At 45.9% G+C, this 25679-nt stretch overlaps 1 protein-coding gene across 1 annotated transcript in view; it reads left to right on the forward strand.

The window, feature by feature from the left end:
• CDIN1 (CDAN1 interacting nuclease 1) overlaps positions 1-25679 on the forward strand; it is a 198682-nt gene that overhangs the window by 67865 nt on the left and 105138 nt on the right. The window contains exons 6-8 of the mRNA XM_065403293.1: positions 11372-11451; positions 11790-11839; positions 15401-15468. Of these exons, the coding sequence (XP_065259365.1) occupies positions 11372-11451; positions 11790-11839; positions 15401-15468 (198 nt within the window). The remainder of the gene's footprint in view (positions 1-11371; positions 11452-11789; positions 11840-15400; positions 15469-25679) is intronic.

The raw sequence follows: 25679 nt of genomic DNA on the forward strand, positions 1-25679 counted from the left end.
GTAAACTGTAGTTGTGTTGTAATGTAAATGTGAAACGTTCTTTATTATCCTTTAAACAGTATTTAATTTAGGGGGGTCTGTACATATTTAATTTTATTGGGGACTATTATAGATATTTCTGCTAAAGTCAGCAGAAATGTAACTAAATAATTACTTTAATTTTCAATTAATTGCAATACCATAGTAGTAATTTCTTCAAATTTTAAATGTATTTTACATTTCACCTCTCTTTATTGTATGCAACCAATTAATTCTAGTTGATCACTGTTAACGGTAGTACATCAGCATAAGCAAGGACAGTATATTACCAGTCTTCTTTGAAACACTTATCAGTGACCCTTTATCGTTGGGGCATTAGAAGGTGATCCACACAGGAACAGAATTGCTGGTAACTTTCTTTTCAGAGACTAATCAAACTGCTCCCTCAAAACACTTAATCTCTATAAAACCCTGGAGCTTTGATTCTGAATCAGTTTCTAAACCCATATTCTATTGGCTTTTTGGTGTGCTACCATTGTTCAAGCAGACTTGTTGAAAGATTAATTGCAATTGAAGAAATGTATCATAACTGTCTCATTACATAAAGAATTCATAATGAAATTAAATTCCACATAAAGTAGCAATATACTGTTTTTAATTATGCAGTATACTGTACAATGCATAAGTAGTTATTTTTAGATGAGCAGAAACTTGCATATTAAATGTCAATACAGTGAGAGGAGAAAAGTTACTTTTCTATTAAAGATTGAGGGCCAGATTTTGGTGTTTGTTACACCAATGTGAAACCAGAATAGTATCACAGAATTCAAGAGTTACTCCAGTATTACACTGGTGTAAATGAGACCAGAATCAGTCCCAAAGTTATTTTGAGTACCAAAAAAAAAAAAAAAGGAATTATTGTGCATCAGAAGAATTTCCCAACAAATGGAGGAAATGCATAACCTAGTACAGTTTATTCAGTCTGGCTTTAAAGCTCCTGTATATGTGTGTGCGCGTCTCATTCACATTATAATGACGTGTGATATTTTGAAATTTGGCAAAGTCTTTCTGTAAATATTAAAAGGTAAGCAAGTGAAACCATAGTATGAGAAAATGACTTGACAATATACGGCTTTGTTTCACTTGAAGGTTGCTAATGTAGTTTTCCCCAGGTAAATTTGGCAAAAGTTGTGTAAGAAGAGCCCGTAACTGGCACTTGTGCTCATTTTTTGGAAGTATTTTCCAAAAACTAAACATACCTTATTGGACATATTTTACTACAATAAAACTTGGCATTTTATTGTATTTGAATAACATTACATTTTTGTAACCTAGTATAAGCTTACACTTTCATTTTAGTTCAGAAAATTGTTTAAATAAAAAAGCAAATTTGACAAATATGTTCTTACTCATTAGTGCATAGAATGTGATTATAGAAACACAGTTTTGCCAAATTTTGTTTCTTTGATATCTTGCATTCAGGAGTGGCCAATATTTGATGCTTCAAGCCAGGGGTCGACAACGTTTGGCACGCGGCTCGCCAGGGTAAGCACCCTAGCGGACCGGGCCAGTTTATTTACCTGCTGACGTGGCAGGTTCGGCCGATCGCGGCCCCCACTGGCCGCGGTTCGCTGTCCCGGGCCAATGGGGGTGGCGGGAAGCCGCGGCCAGCACATCCCTCGCCCGCGCCGTTTCCCGCCGCCCCCATTGGCCCGGGACAGCGAACCGCGGCCAGTGGGGGCCGCGATCGGCCGAACCTGCCACGTCAGCAGGTAAATAAACTGGCCCGGTCCGCTAGGGTGCTTACCCTGGCGAGCCGCGTGCCAAACGTTGCCGACCCCTGCTTCAAGCAAAGGTAAAAAACCCATAATAAACCTTGCCAACTGGGCAGTGCAGTTCATGGGGTGAAACTGAAATCTTCCTTGTCCCTTGTAGTAATCAGTTTATTGAAGCAGGAAATGCAAGCACCCGTATCTTAAGATGCATAACTACAAACAGAGCTGTTGATCATGAAATAATTCAACTCTCTCCTAAATCCAGCCTGTTTGACTGGATGGTCTCCTGAAGCAATGAATTCCATTGGTTGATTACCATATTAAGAAACGTTTACTTTTATTTTTTCTAAATATACTAGCCATTAATTTCATTTTGTAAGCTTTTTTGGGAGGGTTATGGGACAAGATAGAAGGGAGAATATTTTTCACACATGCCTTTCATAATTCTGAATACTTCAAGTTCCCTCTAACTGCACGTTCCTCAATGCTAAATATTGCTAATTTTTGCAGTCTTGCTTTGCATTAAGTACCACCACATCACTAACAAGTGTTATTGCCCAACTCTTGCCTTTTTCAGTCTTACATTTTGTGCGAATGCACCTTTCTATCACTACAAGTGAATGTGGTGGGTCTTTACGTGTCCAGCTGGAAGAAGAGAGGTCAGTGCTCCTTTGGATTAGAAGGGAGAGGAAAGGGAAACTTACCTAACTGGAGCCAAGCGTGGAAGAGGAAATGGCAGGACCACTGACCCACCATGTACACTGGGAGGAGGGGAAATGGGATATTTATATCCCATGCATTCCAGAAGGAAGCCTCTCATCAATCACAGATCAGCAAAGCCATCTAGTCATAGGTGCTGGAACTAGAGGGATGGTGGGTGCTGCAGCACCTAGTGGTTTCCATTATATACAGGGTTTACAGTTTTGGTTCAGTGACTTTCAGCACCCCCACTATAAAAATTGTTACAGCACCCATGCTTCTAGTTCAGTTTTTCATACATTTTCTCCATTCCAATTCTAAGCCTGTATAAAAACAGAATTAAAAAATATATATTATTTCACTCACAGATTGAATGCTTAATTCTCTCAATGTTCCATTTCTTTCCACTCTCTTCAAAAAGTGGGAAATAAGTCATGAGAGAGAACAGAACTTTGTAAGATGAATTCAGGTGTGAACCTTAAACTTTGGGATACCAGGGACAGACAGTGGTGGATAAAATATAAATATGTGTATGTAGCCAAAGCTTCAATGTTGCATGATCAGAGAGACAAAGGATGGAAGAAAAAGGAGGAGAACTGAGGCACCGAGAGATAAAGTGACTTGCCCAAAAGGAAGTTTATGGCAGAGCAGGGAACCTCATAAATCTCAGGCCTTGTCTCCACTAGAAAGAGTTTGCTGATGAGATATGCTAGTAGAGCTATACTGGCAAACTCCGTTTGTGGAGATGTAGTTTATAATGGCAAAAGAGTTCTTTTGTCATATTTTATACCAGTTCCCCAAAAGGAATAAGCTATACTGGCAAAAGGACTTTTTGGCTGATATAATTACATCTACACTTGGACTCCTGTTGGCACAGCTATGCTTGTTGGGTAGTAATATGATTTGTTTTCTACTCCTAACTGACATAATTATGTTGGTAAAAATTTCTAGTGTAGATCAGGTGTTAGTCTAGTGTTCTAACCACAGGACCATCCCAAGCCCTTCTGACAATGTGTTTCAATGTGCCTAAATTTGTATCTGTCCTTCGTTGTAATAAAATAGTTCAGCTTCCAGTCCCATTCAGTCCCCGGCCTTTCTTGTTAGATTACCAACAAGGATGCCAAATAGGGTTGCCAAGTGTCCAGTTTTCAACTGGAATGCCTGGTCGAAAAGGGACGCTGGCAGCTCTGGACAGCACAGCTGACAAGACTGTTAAAAGTTCAGTTGGCGGCGCAGCTAGGCTAAGGCAGGCTCTGTGCCTGCCATGGCTCCGTGTGGCTCCCAGAAGCAGCAGCATGTCCCCCCTCCAACTCCTACGTTTGGGGCAGCCAGGGGGCTCCACACACTGCCCCCGCCCCAAGTGCCAGTTCCGCAGCTCTCATTGGCAGGTGCCTTTGGAAGCTGCTTGAGGTAAGCGCCACCTGGAACCTGCACCCTGCCACCTCCCATGTCCCTGCCCCAGCCCTGATTTCCCCCTCCTGCCCTCTGAACCCCTTGGTCCCAGCCCGGAGCACCCTCCTGTACACCAAGACCCTCATTCCCAGCCCCACCCCAGAGCCCACACCCCCAGCCGGAGCCCTCACCCCTCCCGCACCCCAACCCCCTGCCCCAGCCCAGAGTCCCGTCCCACACCCTGAAACCCTCATTTCTGGCCCCAGCCCAGAGCCTGTACCCCATCCCACCCCATGCCTCAGCCTGGAGCCCCTTCCCATACTCCAAACCCCTTGGCTCCATCCCCTCAGCCTGGACCCCCCTCCTGCACTACAAACCCCTCATCCCTGGCCCCACCCCTGAGCCCACCCCCGAGCCCTCACCCCTTCTCACATCCCGACCCACTGCCTCATCCTGGAGCCCCATCCCGCACCCTGAACTCCTCATTTCTGGCCCCACCCCGGAGCCCGCACCCCAACCCCCTGAGCCAGCCCAGTGAAAATGAGCAAGTGAGTGAGTGTGGGAAGAGCAAGCAACAGAGGGAGAGGGGATGGAGTGAGCGGGGGGCCGGGCCTTGGAGAAGGGGTGGGGCAGGGCCTCGGAGGAGGGGCGGGGAAGGATGTTCGGTTTTGTGCAAGTAGAAAGCTGGCAACCCTAATGCCAAGCATGGCAGTTTTTGTACTGTGGATGCATTTCTACAAAAAACTGACCTGTAACTACCAACTCACGATTATTTGAAGAATCTTCAGATAGTAACTTTCAACCACTACTGACCTGTGTCTGATGTCCAGCTAGTGGCCTGGTTTATACCTGATTGAAATCCCATGTTATCAGTCCTCTGACCTATCCTGTCTCCCACATTTCCACTTAAATTATATACCACTTTATAAAATATATATTTATAGTGCTATGTGTATATGTGTGTGTGTGTATATGTATGTGTATATATATATATATATATATATAAAAATACAGAATCATGATGAAGGTATGAATACACTCCAACTTTTTCTGTTACCCTTACTGTTTTTAAAAGTCTGTCTACTTAATTGATACTATTATTTATCTGAAAAGGAAAAATGCAGAAGATGAACTGAAGTAGATATTGTTGATGTAACATTTTAAAATTATTTCTATTCTTTATCTTTGCAGTGTTACATATAAGGGTGGCTGAGAAATATATTCTGGAAATATGATATTTAATTTGCATGTTTCTACGTAGTTAATTTCATGAATCTATTTAATTTTACATAACATGTTCTCTCAGTTATCTTATGGTCCACATATAATATAACCAACTAAACGTAAACAGCATTTTCTCAGTTATTGTTTTTTTTTAACTTGGGGATAATAAGGGATTCTAAATATTTCTGCTAAAAATCTGTTACCCCCCTGAAAAGCAAAACCAATGTCTGGGTATTTGAAACAGGAGCCATTCTAGATCAAAATCTTTTGATTCATATTATTAATTGTTATGCAAAAGTGCCCAGATTAAGAGTCCACAGAGAAAACGGCTGCTGGACTTTTACAGAGACTATATTTAAACATAAAAATAAAAAATTAAATGTGTTTCCTGGTACTGGCCATTGAAAATCCCATTTGTTCAACAAGGTTAAAATTACAGTGTGAAAAAATAACAAAAGACTAAGAAGATTGCTTGAGAGACTTTATTTATTCATTTAGTGTTTCTGATTTCTGAACTTAGAATAGCATATTTTTAGCTAAAAGCAAATAAGTGTGCTGATGCTGAACAAATGCAGTAAAAATTTGAAAACTGCCAAAGTGGAATCTTCAGGTCCCTAACTACCACTAAAACTGTTCAGACAACAGTCTTTAATTATTTAACACCAGTTTGAAGTTCTGCATATCTTTCTCCTCTAATCTTAACCCATGCTTTTTAAAAATCTAAGCTGTTTTCCTAGGAGATACTCCTGTGCATAATGCTTTTGTGCACGGGGTTGCATAAGTGTAACTGAAGGCAGAATTTGTCCCTGTGTTTATAACGTATCTTTGTGGTTCTGAGATTATCAGAGTTCGATCATATGCGAATGGATAAGTGACTAGCAAATGGAGGGGAATATACTGCAACTGCTTATTGTGTAATCGAGTTCTTCTTCGAGTGATGGTCTCTAGTGTATTCCACTGAGGGTCATGCACATGCACCCAGAGCTTTTGAAAGTAATACTCTTCGACAGTCTGTGAATGCTCCCTGTGTCACCTTGTGGTCTTGCCCAAGGCGATAAAGGGCACGGCGGGCCCACCAACATCTCCAGTTCCTTCTCACCGCCACATAGTCCAAGTCAGAGCTTCTACTTCTAACGTCCTTGTGACGCACTTCCCAAAACTATCTTTAGTGCTGTTCGTATTTCTTATTTGTTCTGCTTTTTTTTTCTTCAATTCTTCCCTTCGTACCTGAGTTAAGACTTGGGACACCACTTCGGCAGTGTTTCCTGCCAAACTTTACACCCCTCCCCACCTCCAGTACCTGGGTCTGGGTACTGAATTATGCCAGAGACGCTGGGGTTCAAAACCGCACTTCCTGCCCTCACTCGTTTTCCATCAGCAATAAGCACCAGCGCTGCTTGTACTGCTTGGGGGAAGTCCACATCGCATCCACTTTGCATCCTTTCCTGCCCATACTCAGGAGAACTGGACTCTCCCCATCAGGAAACACCTTATGGAGATTGCCATGGAACTGGCATCGGATCCTGGCTGGGGAACCCTCCCCCCACCCCCATCCCCATACATCAGTCTGAACAGTCAAAGAGCGTCCCTGCCGTGGAACCTCCATCAGGCTCTGCTGGTACCAGTGCTAAGGACCCCGCACCAGAGCCTAGCCAATAACCAAGGAAGAATGCGCATAAGCATGGCACCAAGTATCAGAGGGGTAGCCGTGTTAGTCTATATCTACAAAAACAATGAGGAGTCCGGTGGCACCTTAAAGACTAAGAGATTTATTAGGGCATAAACTTTGTGGGTAAAAAACCCACTTCTTCAGATGCATGGAGACTTCTTCAGATGCATGTTTTTTTACCCACGAAAGCTTATGCCCAAATAAATCTGTTAGTCTTTGAGGACTCCTCGTTGTTTTTATAAGCATGGCAGTAAGTCTTCCTCTAAGTCCAAGAAGAACTCGGCACTGTCCACGAGTTCTGGCCACGAAGGACCCAGGCATTCCAAGTCTCACAGGACCAAGAAACGGCTGCACCGATCTCTGGATCCACTGGTACTGATTACAGACCTGGCGACTCTGCCAGCATCCCAGGAACCTTCGGTCTCCAGACAGATGCAGTTCCCGATATTGACTCCTCCAGCGGAACGGATACCATGGACCCTTAGGAGACTCAGAAGCGCCTCGAGTCCTCACAAGAAGAGATACCGTGTCTCCACCAAAAGGTAAGAGTTCCTGTTCTCATCCTCCACCGAACTCATTGGTCATCCGGGCGGCTTCAGAGCATTCCAAACAACAACATCCCCGCTTCACCCCATTCGATAGAAAGGATAAGAGGCTAAACCTTCTAGGCAGAAAAGTCTTCTCCTCAGCCGGACTCCAATTTAATATTTCAATTATTGAGCCCTGATGGCCAAATATGATTTTATTAACTATGGATGATTGGCTGAGTTCACAAATAAGCTACCCTCACAAGATCACTACCAATTCCAGGCAGTTTTGCAGGAAGGTAAGTTACTGGCCAGGTCCATGCTACAGGCCACAGTGGACTCCGCAGACTTCCTGTGTCTTAGCAACAGGAATTATCATGAGGAGGGAATCCTGATTACACTCCTCTGGCTTCTCCAGGGAGGTGCAAAACACTACAGAAGACCTCCCATTCGATGAATCACATCTTTTCAATCTGGAAATGGACGAGTCTCTACACTCCCTAAAGGACTCTAGAGCCACCCTAAGGTCTCTGGGTTTCTACACAGCAGCACCCAAGAGGAAATTCTACCACCTGCCCCAATCATATTGTTACAAGGCCCCACATACATTTCACCAATGTACCTATGAGTCTCCTCAAAAGCACCCTAAGGTTCACAGACCCCGTTAACCTACGTCGACTATCCAGCCATCAACACAACATACCCAGATGTCACAGAAGCAGTATTTCTGAGTGTCCTTAGAGAGCCATCAACCACTCTGTACACCAATGCTCATTTTGTCTACCCCCTTCAAGGACTGCCTCAAACTCTTTCTGCCAGCATGGAAAGCCATAACAACGGACAAGTGGGCCCTAGATATCATCCAGAGTGGCTATATCATAGAGTTTATGGCACCCCCGCATCTCACCTTCCTCCTCAGTCCACATGCATAGAACACCCATGCGATGACCTCCTCCAACTTGAGGTCGACTCATTATTGTAAAGGGGAGCTGTGGAGCTAATCCCAGACTCCTTTCAGAGAACAGGGTTCTACTTAAGCTACTTCCTAGTTCCCAAAAAGACTGGAGGATGGTGACCAATATTGGATCTCTGGCACCTCGACTGCTCCATTTCCAAACCAATGTTTCGCATGGTCATGCTCGCAACAATCATTTCCTCCTTAGAAAAAGGCATATGGTTTACAGTTCTCGATATGCAAGATGCCTACTTCCATATCAATATACATCCAACACACAGAAGGTTCCTGAGGTTCAAGGTGGGGCCTCGACATCTTCAATATAGGGTCCGACCGTTCAGACTCACCACTTCCCCGTGAATATTCACAAAAGTTTTCTCGGTGATGGCAGTCCATCTGTCAAGGGATCCTGTTTTTTTTTCATATCTGGACGACTGGCTGGTGATAGCACAATCCAAACAAGAGGCCCAGGAATTGACGTCCCAACTGCTTCTACTCCTCTCCTCCCTGGGGGTCAGTATCAACATTGAAAAATCAACTTTAAAGCCCTACATAATCCCTGGAGTTCATAGGAACTCACATAGATGCGTCTTCCACCTGAACTTATCTAACAAAGGAAAGATTCCAGACAATGAGGGAACTAATCACTTTGGTGTCTTCCAGGTCTTCGGTTTCTATCAAATTCTGTCTCTGTCTTTTGGGACACGTGGCAGTCTGCACATATGTCACACCCTTTGCTCACCTGCTCCGCCTTCAATTGTAGCTACAAAGTGTCTACTCCCCCATGCATCAACCCATGCATACTCTGTTCCACATGCCACCAGAAGTTCTCTCCTCACTCCAATAGTGGATGAATCTGCCACAAGTCTTCCTCTCATCCTTCCTCCCATTCTCACCCACCATGAAAGGATGCATAAGGGATGCATCCCTCACAGGCTGGGGCACCCACATGGGTGACCACATGACACAAGGCACGTGGACAACATGAGAGGCCAGGATGCACATAAACATATTAGAACTTCAGGCAGAATGCAAAGCTTGCCAGATGTTCCTACCAGCCGTGCAGGACTGATACATTCTTCTCATGTTAAGCACCACCATCACAGTCTTCTACATAAACAAGAAAAGATCCTGAGTCCTGTGTTGGAATCCATACACCTTTGGGAATGGTGCATTGCACACCATGTTCTTTTGACAGGAGTCTACTTACCGGGCATGTTGCTGCATGTAGGTAAGTAGGCTGAAACTTTCAACTGACCAAGAATGGGAGTTGCATAACTGTAATTGTGGACATCTTTGGCCGATGGGAGCCCCGGTGACGGATGCCTACTTTCTCATTCCACAACAATACCAAATGCACCCAATATTGTTCACAGGAGGATGCTCTAGCCCTCGATTGGTCAGACTGAACAGATTATGCCTTCCTGTTTACCCTTCCTACCACGACTGATCCACAAGATCTGATGGGAGAGAGCAATAACCATCCTGATCGCCCCCTTCTGGCCTCACCAATTTTGGCTTCCACTTTTCCACATGTTGAAGCACCCCCCACTTCGGATGTTCCTGAAGCTACTGACCCAGCACAACAGCAGATTCAGACACCTCAACCCGTGCACTCTTCACCTGACAGCTTGGTTTTTGGATGAACACCTACATTAGCACAGGAATGCTCTCTGGCGGTGCGAGATGTTCTCTCAACCAGTCCACAAGACGCTTGTATCGAGCCAAATGGATGCATTTCACTGCCTGGGCTACCCAGCAGGGCCTTGTCCCTGAAGTGGTTGGCATCCCACTACTCTGGGAGTATTTCCTTTATCTGAAGGACTTGGAACTGGTCCTCAGTTCCATTAAGGTACATGCAGCTGTCATTAGTGCTTTTCAACTGGTGGACGACCATTCAATATTTACCCACCCACTAACTGTGTCATTCTGGAAGGGCCTTCTGCAAAAATACCCTCCCATTCAGCTTATCATCCCCCAATGGGACTTTAACCTAGTCCTCACCTCGTTGAGGTCTGCCCCTTTGAATGTATGGCCACATGCTTGCTATCTCTCCTTTCCATGAAAGTCACTTTCCTCATTGTTATTACATCAGTGAGGAGGGTTGGCGAATTGGGAGCCATGATGGCTAACCCTCCCTTCACCACTTTCCACAAAGACACGGTCTCTATGACTTCACTCTAAGTTCCTACCCAAGGTGGTTTCCCAATTCCACCTCAATCAACCCATACATTTACCTACCTTCTTCCCCAAGCCTCATGCCTCGAATGAGGAAAGAAGGCTTCACTCGTTAGATGTTTGAAGGGCATTGAATTTTAGCTTGAGCGGACAAAGCCCTTTTGGAAATTTCCTTGTCTTTTCATTGCTACAGCGGAGAGAATGAAAAGGCAAGCCATTTCCACCCAGAGACTCTCCAGGTGAGTTTCAGGGTGCATTATGCGCTGCTATCAATTATCAAGACAATCCCCTTGTGAAGGGCCCATTCCATGAGAGCTCAAGCATCAATTAGAGCTGTACTCCACAAGGTGCCCTTCACAGACATATGCAAGGTGGCCATCTGGAGTTCCGTACACACCATGCTTTAGTGCATGATTCTGTGACAAATAATTCATTCAGAGCAGCAATCCTCCATTCCATAGTCTCCTTGCACTATCTTCCCGCATAGGTACTGCTTGTTAATCAACCTCAGTAGAATACAATAGGGACCATCACTTGAAGAAAATGAGGTTACTAACCTGTAACTGACGGTTCTTCGAGATGTGTGGTCCCAATCTTTATTCCAAACCCACCCTCCTTCCCCTCTACTGCGGATTCAACAGCTCTGCAGTAGAGAAGGAACTGGAGACGCTGGTGGCCTACCACACCCTTTATGGCTTTGGGCGAGACCACGAGGCAGCACAGGGCACGTGTGTGGACCGCCAGATAGTACTACTTTCAAAAGCTCCAGCTCTGGGCGTATAACACATGCGCATAACCTTCAGTGAAATACAGATAGGGACCACACATCTTGAAGAACCTTCAGTTACAGGTAAGTAGCGTCGTTTTATCAGTGTAGCCAACATTTTCCTTTTTTAAAAGTATGTTCCACTTTTTTGACAACTAGTTAATAATATGTTCATACTGAGCTAACAATTTTCTTTTTCTTCCATAGCTTCCAAGACTCTTATAAATAGTATGCTGCGGGACCCTTCTCAGATTCCAGATGGAGTTCTAGCAAATCAGGTCTATCAGGTATTAATCACAGCCATCTTTGTTCAGTGGCAATGCTGTTATCTGCCTACCAGAGTAAAGGATTTTAAACCTCATTTAATTACTGTCATCATAAACTATCACTGAGGTCAGGGTGCACCATAAATGGCAATGCAATATTTGTGAGGAGAGCATTTCACTTTTTAATAGCTTCCTTTTATAGTGAACAAAAAGCATGCAATTTTTGTTTTCTGTGATTATATCCAAACAGCCTTTGATAGCCTTTTGGAGGAAAAGTAATTACTGTTTTTAGCATACTGTTTAACTATAATAGATTTGTAGTTGACCATCACTGTATTACTTCTCTTATTTGTCTGCAGTGTACTGTGAATGACTGTTGTTATGGACCACTGGTGGACTGCATCAAACAGTATCCTTTCCCATAAAATTTTAGGTGCACAATTGACGAGCTTAGACTCTGTGGAGGAGATGTGTCTAGCTTTAACCTGACATAAAGTTCCGCTTCACAAAACACATTTCATACTCCTCTATTTTACATTCAATTGAGTAGAGGGTCACTGCAGTCCTTTCTCTTATGCCGTTTAACTAAAATCAGATAGGCCAAGGTAAGTTATCAGTTCAGCGGCTGTACATGCATATGCTTAGTTGAAAACTTCTTGGTTTTGGTGAGAGAACATCATATTGTGATTCATATAAAGCCATTAAAGTGCCATAGACGCTGTCCAGTATTGCAATATTCTTAACTAATTTGATGTTTCCTTTGGATTTTTTGAAGTGCTTTTCAAGTTCTGATTTAAATTTTAAATGCTGTATCTGACATTCCAGTGCAGCTCTTTTCTCCTCTTCTTCAAGGAAAGTAGGACATAAGGTATAGAAAAATAACTATTTTTGAAAGCGGGAGAGAGTGTCAGAGGTATCTCCACAATGAGCCGAGCACTGTGGAGTAAAGGTCAGCGCTCAGTGGTTGCAGCAGACAGGGGATTCTATACAGGCCTGAATGGGTGAGGATGAAGGAGTGTATTGGGGAGGCACCACTCTTGTGGAGATTCAGTGGCCCAAAAGCACTTTATTGGGCATATAGAAGGGTTGCTGATCTATTTCAGCCCATGCTTGGAAGAGAAACCTTCAGTTTGTGGCATTGTATCCAGTCTGCAGGATGGTGAGTGGATTTCCTCCCCCTAGTCCTAGAGAGTTCTCTGTACAAATTTCAATGAGGTTTTGGAGGGGGGTAGGAATTTCACCCTGTATTAGGAGGGAAGGGAAGCCACGATGGTTCCCAGCAGTTAAACATGGAGAAAAAAAATTATTCACTGTTCATATGTATTAAAGGAGATATTTCTTCTTACACCCCCAATACACTCTGCAGTCATAGTGTTTGCGTCGCTTAATAAAAAATGGCCTCATTTCCTGCCACTTTTCCTCAGATTTACTTTGTATGGTATATAGTAAGGGCCCAATCCTGCTCCCATTAACTGTAATGAAAGCATGTTTGGGCCCTAAGTCTATTTGTATGGTACAGTAACTCCTCACTTAATGTTGTAGTTATGTTCCTGAAAAATGCGACTTTAAGTGAAACGATGTTAAGCGAATCCAATTTCCTCATAAGAATGAATGTAAATGGGGGGAGGGTTAGGTTCCAGGGAAATTTTTTTTGGCCATATAGTACAGTACTATAGTTGGGAGGTGCCCTGCCTTACCCCACACAGGCACAGCCCACTGGCACTGGAGACAATGAGGCAGGCAAGGAGGCTGAAGGTGCTGTAGGCTAGGAGAAGCACATTGCGCAGCAGCAGTGGGAGCTTCCCCTACTCTGCAAGCACCAGGGGCGGGGGGCTCAACCTCGGCCTGCCCACGCCACCCCTTCCCCCAAACCCCCACCCTTAACCTGCCTCTTCTTTCCCTCCTCTCCTCCCCCTTTACTCTGCACGCCGCGTCCTCGTGCCTCCTGCCTGTGGCAATCAGCTGGCTTGCGGTGTTTGGGAGGCAGGGAAGGGAGGGGGAGCCTGTGCACCAAGTCCTCGCTCCTCCCCCCCCTTGAACGCCGCAAGCCAGCTGATTGCCGCGGGCAGGAGGCGGGGGGAGGAGGGGGAAGGCGCTGATCCACGGGGCCTGCCGGCGGGCGGGAGGCACTGTGGAGGGGACGTAGGGGAGCAGATGGGGGGCTGCCACCTGTGGACAAAGCAGGCAGCCAAATGACATTATAGCAAAACACTGCACAACTTTAAATGGAGCATGTTCTATAATTGAGCAGGGACGTAAGATCGAAACTACGTTAAGCGAGACGACGTTAAGTGGGGAGTTAATGTATATTCTTTGAGGGTACACTGAAACATTAAGTATAATTATATATAAGTATATTCATTAAACATCATCCTATCTTTTAAACGATTGTTAATCATAAGGCCTGTTAAATTAGGTACATGAGGTTGTATTCTTGTCATAAAGAATCTGAATATATGCTTCTAAGCTGTAAAAACTAACTTTATTATATAAAAAAGATGCATTATTCTACACATCTCTGCTTTATATTAATTTGTTAAGAAATAGTGCATTTTTCTGTAATCTGTAGTGTGTTTCCCCCCCTGGATTTCAAATCAGCTTGCACAAAAAATGATGGCATTATTAGGAAACACAAAAAGTTTGTCAACCGAAGATTGTTACAGTAAAGTTTGGTGATATTTCACTGTGTGAATGCATTATCTGAGAGTGTATGTTGCTGAATTAGATGCTAATTTTAAGGCACATAAAATAGTTAAAAATCAATTTAAAGTTAAGGTTTTAAAAGCATAATGTCTTCTGAAGGATTGCATATTGATTTTAAATATAACTATCTAATTATATATGCATGGACTAAAGTATGAAGTCTACCTCTTTGTAAATGCCAGGAGGCTATTTTTCAGTAATAGTTCAGATGCTTACGGGAAACTAGGCTGTTGGATTGCATGAGCAGAAAATGGCTTGTGAGGTTATTTAAAAGTTTTGCCCCATGGTCACTGCTATTCATCAATAATAGGTATTATTATAGACTAAGTCTAAGTGTTTCTGCTTATGGTTCATTATCAATTCTGTTTGCACTATTTGTCTTATATTTTTGCCATCATTCATTTTCCTTTTTTGGTTCTGTCATTGCCAGTATAGTTTAATGTAGTACATGCTTTCAGTTGATAGAGACAATGATGTATATGTGTAAAGTGATTCCTTATGATTGGCTTTTTTGCAGTTCAGCAGTAAGTGCTGGTAAAAGTGAGAGTAATTAATTATAATGGTAATTCTTTCTGCAGTTTATCAGTTTGTATAAGATATCCTAAACAAAATTAGGAATTGTAGTTGTTTTTAAGATTCATTTACAGATTCTCCTTTACATAATACTGGTTTTTCATATAACTGAAAAATCAATTAAAAGGCTGTTTTGATACAGTGAGATACATCAGATGGCTTCAGAGTATATCTTCATGTGTAAGAAGTTTCAGTATTTAAAGAACAAAATCTTAAATTGTTTAATTGTTATCCAATTTATTGTGGTTTATGTACTTAGGCAAAACTCCCATTGACTTCAGTGAGAGTCTTGAGTACAAAGCCGAAGATCAGACCCAAAATGTCCAGCTATAAAGGCACTCATTTTAGTCTCACACTTCGCTCTTTTGGAGAAGAAAATGAAAGCAAGATAAATACTATTCTTGGGTATATTGAAGAAAGTTGATCATGGTGATACCTGCCTTTTCTCATTTGTGTGAGGTGTTTTTTTTTTATTTTATTTTTACTTAAAGACTGGTATAAATTTTCCAAAGTAGCTGGTGATTTTGGGTGCCTCAGTTTTTGGGTACCCAACTTGACACACCATAAAGGGCCTTGATTTTTAAAAAGCACTAAGTACTTAAGATGTGGGGCATCATATTCTAGCTGTAACAGTGTTCTGAATTTAGTTTCATTCCAAACATATAGTACTTTTTCCTTAACTTAAATCCATCAGTGCTATTGGGCATGAGCATGAAGTCCTGCTGCGAGAAATGCTGCTGGAGAAAAATCTCTCTTTCTTAGGTAAGAATCTATAGTACAATCTAACCTATGGTACGTTAGCTTCAAAGATCTCAGTGACTGTTTACTTAAGGGGGAAAAAGAGACCTCAACACATGCTGTATTATGTAAAGGAAGAGTAAAAAATGATTGATGCTGTACATGTTATCTTTTATTGATTTAGAACTGAGCAGGAACTCAGTTACCTAATACCCTATATATACAGCACATGCACAGGCGTGCAATTAATATTTTATAGAATAAGTAGCTGAAAAAAATGCTTTAATATCTGCTGCAGTATTACTTTTGGTGTCATGAGATATTAGCCATAATCTAGGCCGTATGAAACTTAGAAGGAAGGATAAGAAATATTAGCTGCAAAATGCTTTATGTATTAAAGAACTGCTAGAAGAATTCACTTATTTATCTGTAAGTGCAGTTTCTGATATTTTTGAACTAATGCACTGAATCTTTCCACATTCCGTATCTTTAAAGTCATTTAAGAATTTATTTTAGAAAATGTTCACTTTGATATTAGAGGATGATTTAATTTTCTATCTATTAAAAAGTATTAAACATGGTACAGTAATTAACATTAATTACAGTGAAATTAAATTAGCATTTAAAGAATTATTTCTCTTACCCTGATAATAAATTATTCTTCTTCGAGTGATTGCTCCTGTGTATTCCACGGTAGGTGTGCGTGCTCGCCACGTGCACCGGTGCCGGAAGTTTTTCCCTTAGCAGTATCCGTAGCCGGGGAGCCCCGCGGCGACCCCTGGAGTGGCGCCTGTATATCGCGCTATAAGGGGAGCCACGGGCTCCCCCCACCCTCAGTTCCTTCTTGCTGCCAGTGAAGGTAGTTGGAACTTAGCACTCCAGCTTCGCTGCAGCCCTTCTTCTCTAGCGGTACCGTTTGTCAGATTGTTCTCAGTGTTAGCTTGGGCTCGGGGCATGCCCCGCGCCCCAGGCTTCAAGTCGTGCGACTCCTGTCACCGTTCTATGCCCAGGAGCGACCCCCATGCTGTATGTCTTCGCTGCCTGAGTGAGACTCATATTAGCGACTGGTGCAAGATCTGTAGGTCATTCAAACCAAGAACTAAAAAGGAGAGGGACTTCAGACTTCGAGCTCTCCTGATGGAGTCGGCGCTGACTCCGATGCCAGTGCGCAGATCGGACTCGGCACCGGCCGCCACGTCGTCGGTACGTGGTGAGGCCCCTTCGACCAGTCAGCGCCACTCTCCTGCCAAAAAGCAAGGGAAGAGCTCGGCCTCGCAGCGACGCTGCGATAAGGACAAGGGGGAGGCTGCGAAGGACATTATGTCCCTGCCCGTCCCGAGCTTGCAATCGGGCACGGGCCCTAGGTCGCGAGGCAAGCCCCCTTTGGGTGCCCACCAGACCTCTCCGAGCAGCCGCAGTTCCTGCTCCGAAGATCGCTCCCCACACTACTCGGCGCGCAGCGGCCGCTCCTCCGACAGCTCCCAGCCACCCTCGACGCCGGCCAGACCGTCCGGGCTGCCGTTGGGACCGGAGTCGCGGGGACCATCCACGCCGCCTGCCAGCGAGCGGAGGCACCGAGGGAGGCACCGGGAACGCTCACCTGCTAGGCGTGGGTACCGGAGCCGCTCTAAACGGGACAGACGTCGTCGCTCCCATTCCAGCTCCCTCTCATCTAGGCGCCACGCCAGAGACCTTGGCGTCAGGACACCAGGCTGCGTACCACCGTCACGGGTACCGGAGCAGTTCGTCGAGGGGGTACCGTTCCTCATCATCGAGGTCCAGATCACGAGGGAGACATCGCCACAGGCACCGTTCCCATCGCTCCCGTGGCACCGAATGCTCTTCGGCCGCCTCAGCGCCCCTCTTCCCGTCCTCGGGCCGCGCTGCCCTGCCGGGACACGTTGTACCATCAGGTACCCAGCAAGGTCAATGGCACGGTACCCCGTGGCAAGGACAGTGGTGCCAATGGGCACCGTGGCAGCAGGTACTGACCCAGCCCGGGGCCCATACGGTCGCCGGAGCATTCCAGGCTCCATCGGCCTCGTCGGGCCGTCCACGGGATAAGTCAACAGGCCAGGACTCGGTGGACCCGCGACCGGACTCCAACCTGGGTCTCGATGCCCCAGCACTGATCGCGGTGCCCGGCTCCGCGCGTGCTGCGTCTCCGGCACCGGACGACGCCATTGTGGCTCCTCTGCCTTTGGTCCCGCAGGAGGACTTTAAGGCACACCAGGACTTGCTGCAGCGGGTGGCATCCAGCCTTCAGCTGCAAGCCGAGGAGATGGAGGGACCGTCTGATTCCCTCTTCAACGTTTTATCTCCCTCGGCACCGGGCCGTGTAGCCCTGCCGCTACACCAAGGTGTTGCCAGCATCACCAGTTCCCTGTGGCAAACTCCCGCCTCCTTGGCTCCAATCTCCAAGAAGGCTGAGAGAAAGTACTTTGTGCCGGCAAAGGGTCACGAATACCTTTATTCCCACCCGGCACCTAACTCACTTGTGGTTGAGTCGGTGAACCACAGGGAGTGCCGAGGCCAACCCGCGCCCACCCCTAAGAACAAAGATGCCAGGAGACTCGACTCCTTTGGCAGAAAGATTTATTCGTCAGCTAGTTTTCAGCTGAGAGTAGCCAACCACCAGGCGTTGCTCAGCAGGTATGACTTTAACCTGTGGGAATCCTTGCCTAAGTTTGAGCCCCTTCTCCCAGACAGGGACAGGAAGGACTTCAGGGATCTGGTGGAAGAGGGGTCAACGGCGGCTAAGGCGGCCCTGCAGGCGTCGTCGGATGCAGCTGATATGACGGCTTGCTCCATGGCTTCCGCAGTCTCCATGCGCCGGGTGTCATGGCTCCTGTTACCGGGTCTGTCAACGGAGGCCCAATCTCTGATGCAGGACCTCCCATTCGATGGCATGGCGCTTTTTGCTGACCATACGGATGTCAGGCTGCATGGGATGAAAGACTCCCGCACCACCCTGCAGACCTTGGGCCTCTACGTCCCTCCGACGAAGGACAAGGCCAAATCGCTCTCGGCGGCTCAACCTGCTAGGAGCAGATACGAGCCCCCATATAAAAGGCTTAGAGACCAGAAACGCTGGTCTCAGAGGCAGTCCCGCTCTACCCAACAGCCTGGTCCCCCTAAGGGCAAGAGGCAGGGAAAGCAGCGATTTTGACTGTTTGCAGGGGGGCACCAGGCCTGTTGCCAGGGAGACCCCCCGACCAATAAAGTTTGTGTTCTGCAAGCGATTGTCTGCCTTCCTCAGGGCTTGGTCCCGCATAAAGTCGAACCAGTGGGTCCTCAGTACTATTTCCAAGGGATACGTTTTGCAGTTCACTTCTCCCCCACCAAGCCACCCGTCCCCCCATCATGGTCCTGGGGGATCCTGAGCATGCCCGCTTCCTAGACCAGGAGGTGGATCGGCTACTCAGCCTCGGGGCGGTGGAACGCATCCCGACACAGTTCCAGGGCAAGGGGTTTTACTCCCGTTACTTCCTGATCCCCAAGGGGAAAGGGGGTCTCAGACCCATCCTGGACCTGCGCGACCTGAACAGGTTCCTAGCCTGTTCCAAGTTCCACATGGTGTCCCTGGTTTCTATTATCCCCTCCCTAGACCCAGGAGGCTGATACGCTGCCCTGGATCTCCAGGACGCTTATTTCCATGTCCACATCTTCGAGGGGCTCAGACGCTTCCTCAGATTCGCGATGGGGACGAGGCACTACCAGTTTGCGATCCTCCCCTTTGGCCTGTCCACAGCCCCCAAAGTGTTCACGAAATGCATGGCAGTGGTGGCAGCGTACCTCAGGAAGCAGGGGGTACAAATCTTTCCTTACCTGGACAACTGGCTCCTCAAGGGCGAGTCTCGTCCAGAGGTGGAGTTCCACGTGCGGCTACTCCTGGCCACCTGCAAAAACGTAGGCCTGGTCGTGAACGAGGCCAAATCTACTCTAGTACCAGTCCAGCGCATAGAGTTCATCAGAGCTCTCCTAGACTCCTCCAAGGCTATGGCCTCTCTTCCCCTGGACAGGTTTGAGACCCTAAGGGATCTCATTGCCTCAGTCTCCACGTTCCCGGTGACCACAGCTAGAGCATGCCTCCGGCTTCTGGGACACGTGGCGGCCTGCACGTATGTGGTCCGCCATGCCAGACTCCGGATGAGGCCCCTCCAACTATGGCTAGCCTCCCAGTTCTCCCAAACCCGGGACGGCCTGGACAAGATCCTCACAATCCCGGTATTGGCTTCCCTTCGGTGGTGGTCCCTCCTGAGCAATATGCTACAAGGGGTTCCCTTCAGGGAGGCCAGCCCATCCATAGACCTGATGTCCGATGCTTCGGACCTAGGCTGGGGAGCCCACATGGGAGACGTGCAGACCGAAGGGACATGGTCGACCCCGGACTTGTCCCTGCACATAAATTTCAGGGAACTCAGGGCAATACGACTGGCGTGTATGGGGTTTCTCACGCATCTCCATGGCAGGGTAGTCGGAGTCCTCATGGACAACACTGCCGCCATGTACTATATCAACAAGCAAGGTGGTACTTGTTCCCTAGCCCTATGCCGGGAAGCCCTGGCCTTATGGGAATTCTGTATAGCCCACGATATCTCCCTGAGGGCTGCTCACCTCCCGGGCGTACACAATACGCAAGAGGACCGCCTCAGCAGGGTCTTCTCCCCCCAGTACGAGTAGTCGCTCCACTCGGAGGTCGCCCACCGGATCTTCCTAGAGTGGGGAGCTCCCCAGATCGACCTGTTTGCAACCCGCCAGAACCGGCGTTGCCCCCAGATCTTCTCCAGGGGAGGGGTGAGGGAAGGCGCGATCTCCGACGCGTTCCTCATGAGCTGGTCGGGCCAGCTCCTATATGCCTTCCCCCTGCTCCCCCTCATCGCCAAGGTCCTGGAGAAGGTAAAGGTGGACAAGGCGAGGGTCATTCTCATAGCCCCAGTGTGGCCCCGCCAGCACTGGTACGGGCCCCTACATCGCCTCTTGGCGGCCCCCCCCGAGGGCGCTACCGCTCCGCCTGGACCTCCTCTCCCAACCTGGCCATGCTCCACCTGACAGCGTGGCTGCTCCGTGGCTAAATGAGGAGGAGAACAGGTGTTCGGAGCAGGTTAGGCGGGTCCTCCTGGAAAGCAGGAAGCTGTCCACGTGTCGGACGTACATGGTGAAGTGGTCCAGATTTACCAGGTGGGCGAGCGAGCGAGGAGTTTCTCCCCTTCGCCGCTCCTATCCAGTTCGTCCTGGACTACCTTTTGTCCCTTAGGAGCCACGGTCTGGCACCGGCCTCGGTCAGGATGCACCTCACAGCCATATCGGCTTTTCACCCGCCGGTGCAAGGGTACTCTGTCTTCTCCCACCCTATGACCTCCCGCTTCCTGAAGGGCCTAGTCCATTCGTTCCCGTACGCTAGACCCCCCGTGCCACAATGGGACCTCAACTTGGTCTTGTCATGTCTCACGGGGCCCCCCCTTTGAACCACTAGCCACGTGTTCCTGGTCGCACCTCTCATGGAAGGTGGCCTTCCTCGTGGCGATCACGTCTGCCTGACATGTCTCGGAACTCAGGGCCTTAAACTCAGAACCCCCCTATAAGGTTTTCCATAGGGATAAGGTCCAGCTTCGCCCACACCCGGCGTTCCTCCCGAAGGTGGTTTCCGCCTTTCTTCCCGTGCTCTGCCTTAAGCCCCACGTCTCTAACGAGGAACGCAGCCTCCATACTCTAGATGTGCGTAGGGCGTTGGCTTTTTATCTGGATCGGACTAAGCCGTTCCGGAGATCCTCTCAGCTCTATGTTGCCTCGGCCGAGCAGGCCAAAGGGCAACCTATCTCTACCCAGCGGCTCTCCCGCTGGATTACCTCGTGCATACGCACGTGCTATGACCTGGCAGGGATTCCCCCGCCACCTATCATTAAGGCTCACTCTACGAGGGCTCAGGCCTCATCAGCAGCCTATGCCGCCCATGTCCCCATTCAGGACATCTGTAGGGTGGCCACATCGGCCTCAGTTCACACATTTACTTCGCATTACACGATCGTTTCCCAGTCTAGGGACGCCGCCCGGTTCGGCAGGGCGGTACTTCGTCCCGAACCATTGTGAACTCCTATCCACCTCCAACAGAAACTGCTTGGAATCACCTACTGTGGAATACACAGGAGCAATCACTCGAAGAAGAAAGGACAGTTACCTGTTCCGTAACTGGTGTTCTTCGAGATGTGTTGCTCCTGTCTATTCCACACCCCACCTTCCTTCCCCTTTGTCGGAGTTGTCTGGCAAGAAGGAACCGAGGGTGGGGGGAGCCCATGGCTCCCCTTATAACGTGATATACAGGCGCCACTCCAGGGGTCTCCGCGGGGCTCCCCGGCTACGGATACTGCTAAGGGAAATACTTCCGGCACACACACCTACTGTGGAATAGACAGGAGCAACACATCTCGAAGAATGCCAGTTACGGAGCAGGTAACTATCCTTTATAGTTTTTATACCTTGAAATCCTTCTGTGGTGAGATTATATCAAAATAAGACAGCTGCAACCTAGTACTATAGTAAACTGTTGTATTCTTCAAAGAGATTTCTTATGTAGAAAGATAATACAACACACATATTAGTTTCACCTAAAACTAATACCTCTATTGAACAAATAATGTCCTAACTTTTACAAAAAGGAACAGAAAATAGCTTAAGTGATAAATAGTAAGTATTATGGATTTATCCAAAAGCAAGTCGTGCCAGACTTAGTTTCTTTCTGTGATAGGATAACAATTTTAGTAGATAAAGGAATTTCTTAGGACATAGTGTATCAATTTTTGTAAGCCATGTAGTATGGTTTCATATAACATAAACCTAGGGAAATTAAAGAAATGTGGGTTACATGACTCTAGTGGAACATAAAACTTAGAACATTTTTTTAAAATCAAACATAGGAACTTAGTGGTTCAGGTCTGGAAAAGCTCAGTACTATTTTTTTGGCTCTGGCTTGTAATTACTGTAGTAATAATAAAAACAACAAATAAAAACATCTTACAAGTGATATGAAAGGCAGGGTATGGAAAAAAAGTTGTTCATAACTGACAGAGTCAAGAAGTACTGGGGGAAAATACACTATTTTAGGTTATATTGGGTACTGTATTTCCAGAATGTTAGCTGTTTCCAGTTTTATGTAAAAGACAAGATGGTGCTACTTTTCAGACTTGTGTATAAAGCTGCTTTTTGTTATAAGACTCTTTAGTAAATGATCATTTTAGTGACACTTCCATTTTTTTGCAACATTTCTCTTGAATGACTTAAAGACGTATACTGATATTTTTAACCTCTTTGGCGGTACCAATAGGCAAGTGAGTCCAATATTATTAAGTATTTGTATTAACAATTTGGAGGATGATATGGAAAGTATATGGGTTGTGTATATTCATGGATGAGTAGAATAGGTGAAGGAATCACGAACATTTGAGAAATAATTAAAATACAACACAATATTGGCATATTAAACAATGAACTGAAATCAGTAAAATAAGATTAAATCATTATATAAAAATATAAAGCCAAAGGATTACTGGCCAGACAGTAGTTATTAAAGAGAAGGACTTGATCATTTTAAATTGATAAACTGGATAATGCTATGCTGTCACAAAAAAGGCACATACTTTCTTGGGATTTTCTTGGTTATATTAATAGGATTATTGTAAGCAAACCAAGTGAGGCAATTAATATAGAGTCATTTCAACTACTGTGGAGTTAGAATAATGCATTTATTATAAGTCAGTCCTCAGCCCTACAAAATAACATGTCACATAGTAAATCCGTGTCAGAAACAGGATAAGAATCCATATCTTGATTCCCAGCCCACTAAATTAGTCACAAAATAGGTCTTTTCCTGTCTGTAAAATGGGTATAGCCTGTAAAAGGCTATATGAGTGTGAAGTGTCCAGTGGCAGTAGCAGAGGTGGAAATACAAATTTAAGATTTCCTAATCACCAGTCCTGTGCTCCGTCAGTTAAACCATATGGCCTATAGGGAACATAAGGCACAAACACATATCTACATAATGGCAAAATTGGTCAAAAAGTTTCATGACCTCTGAAACAGACAATTTTTGTAAAAAAAATTTGCAACCAATATTTTACCTACCTTTTTGGGGGGGAAGAATCACAGTCAGGGCTTCATGAAGGTTATAAATTCTACCAACAGAGCTTGTGACTCATGAGCATAAATTATAAAATACAGTTCTAATCTGTTCACCCATTGTTGGGTTATGAGCTTACAAAAATATTTTTCTGCTTAAAAAAAAACACGAAACAAAAATTGTCATTAAGGGGATTAATGTTGAGACAATATACCTTGACTCTATACCCAACCAGTCCTCTTCCAGCAGGCCAGAGACTATACATCTCAACTTACCTTTCAAATATGAATCAGAGACAACATTCCCCTACATCTTCCACAGACCTAGTATGCTCTATTGTTTATGGGTCAGGATATTATTTTGTCACGGAGGTCACAGATTCTGTGGCTTTAATGGACCTCCATGACTTTTTTGGCTTCAGCCCCTGCCAGAGTGGCAGGGCTGGAGAAGCTGTCTGCCCCCGCTGCAGAAGAAGAGACTGGAGAGGTGTACAATGGTCATCCCTCGGCAGGGATCCAACTGTTAGCCCTCCCCCTCCCCCCGTGTATTTTTAGTAAAAGTCAGGGACAGGTCATGGGGCTTCCATGAATTTTTGTTTATTGCCTGCGACCTGTCTCTGACTTTTACTAAAAATACCCATGACAAAATCTTAACCTTATTTAGGGGCTTCAAATGCCACTGATTCTCTCCTATATGTCATTTTGACCTGCACATAAAGTCCAGAGATCTACCTTCATCTTGTCCACTCTACACATTGGTCACTGACCCATATATCTGCGTGTGGCTTTACTTAGGCATGCAGCTGCCAGCTTTTTCCTGCCCCACTATTTTCCCTCCAGTCACTCATCAAGTCATATGTACCTGCAAGTCACAAGATGCATACAGTGCATCTCCTGCTCTTCTGCTTAATCCATCTGGGTCCTGCATGTTGCACGGGCAGGACTGCTTTCCTCTATAAATCATGTATCTTGTGCAGATTCCAGATACCAAGAACACGTTTCTAGCCTCAAATCCCCTGGCACCTTTCCGATACAGAGAAGAGATTTGATCATTGCATCTCCCTACTGCCCTTTTCCCCATAATACTGTGTGGACCCACTGGAATGGTGGGCACAGATGATATCAGCGTACAATTAAAACACCAAATAGTGGGAATTAATTCATTACTAATTAATTCAGTACATTCATTATTAATTAATTCAAGATAGACTTGAGTTTTGTGGGATCTCATGAAGGTCTCCCACCTAAAGATGGTGGGCAAGAATATGGTGCAACGTTAAAGTTGGTGCAGAGAACTTAATGATAAATTTCCTGAGTTTTTGAATTTTTTTAAAAACACACAGTTCTTTTTCGAGTGTTGGTCCCTGTGTGTATTCCACATGTGGGTATGCATGTTCAACATGCGCATGAGTCCAGAGATTTTAACAAGCACTGTTTGTTGGCCTCCTCGTGCTCCCAAGTGAGAGTAAAAGAAGCAGTGCAGGTCAGTGCCCTATCAGCTCTTTCTTAAAGCTGCATTGTCGGAGTCAGAATCCAGTGTCCTCTCTTGCTTCAGCCTTTCAGAAAACCTGTAAGATTGTAAATAGTTATTCTTTAACTTAGTTCAGTTAGTCTTAGTGTAATTAGTGTAGTTTGTTTCCTTGGATCGGGAACTCCCTCCCCATGGTCAGGAACTATGCCCAGACTCCTGGGCTTCAAAAACTATATTGCCTGCCCTAGATACTACTCCATCAAACTTGAACAAACCAACACAGCTGCTACTGTCTGGATGAGACACACATTTCAGCAAAGTGCAGCATTTGTCGCTCTGTTCCAGAGAGTACTCGCAAAGCTTGTGACCTTTTGCCTTAGAAAATACTTAATGGAGAAGGCTATGAAGCCCCTCTCTGATCTAGGCCAAAAAGACCACCATACATTGGCCTAACCAAATGAACAGCGCCCTTCTAAGCACATGCTTAAGAAGCGGAGCCCTCAGTGTCTAAGCCCAAAGACTCTTCTCCAGGGCTTCCCATGAGAGTAAGGGACACTCTTGTGGGCACAAGGACAGATCCCTGCCGAGGACTGTCCATAAAAGACTCTCACTCCTTCCCCGAGTCCATCAAGGTCGGGTGACCCATTATACA

The sequence above is a fragment of the Emys orbicularis genome, chromosome 4, assembly GCF_028017835.1.
Source record: "Emys orbicularis isolate rEmyOrb1 chromosome 4, rEmyOrb1.hap1, whole genome shotgun sequence".
Classification (NCBI taxonomy): Eukaryota; Metazoa; Chordata; order Testudines; family Emydidae; genus Emys; species Emys orbicularis.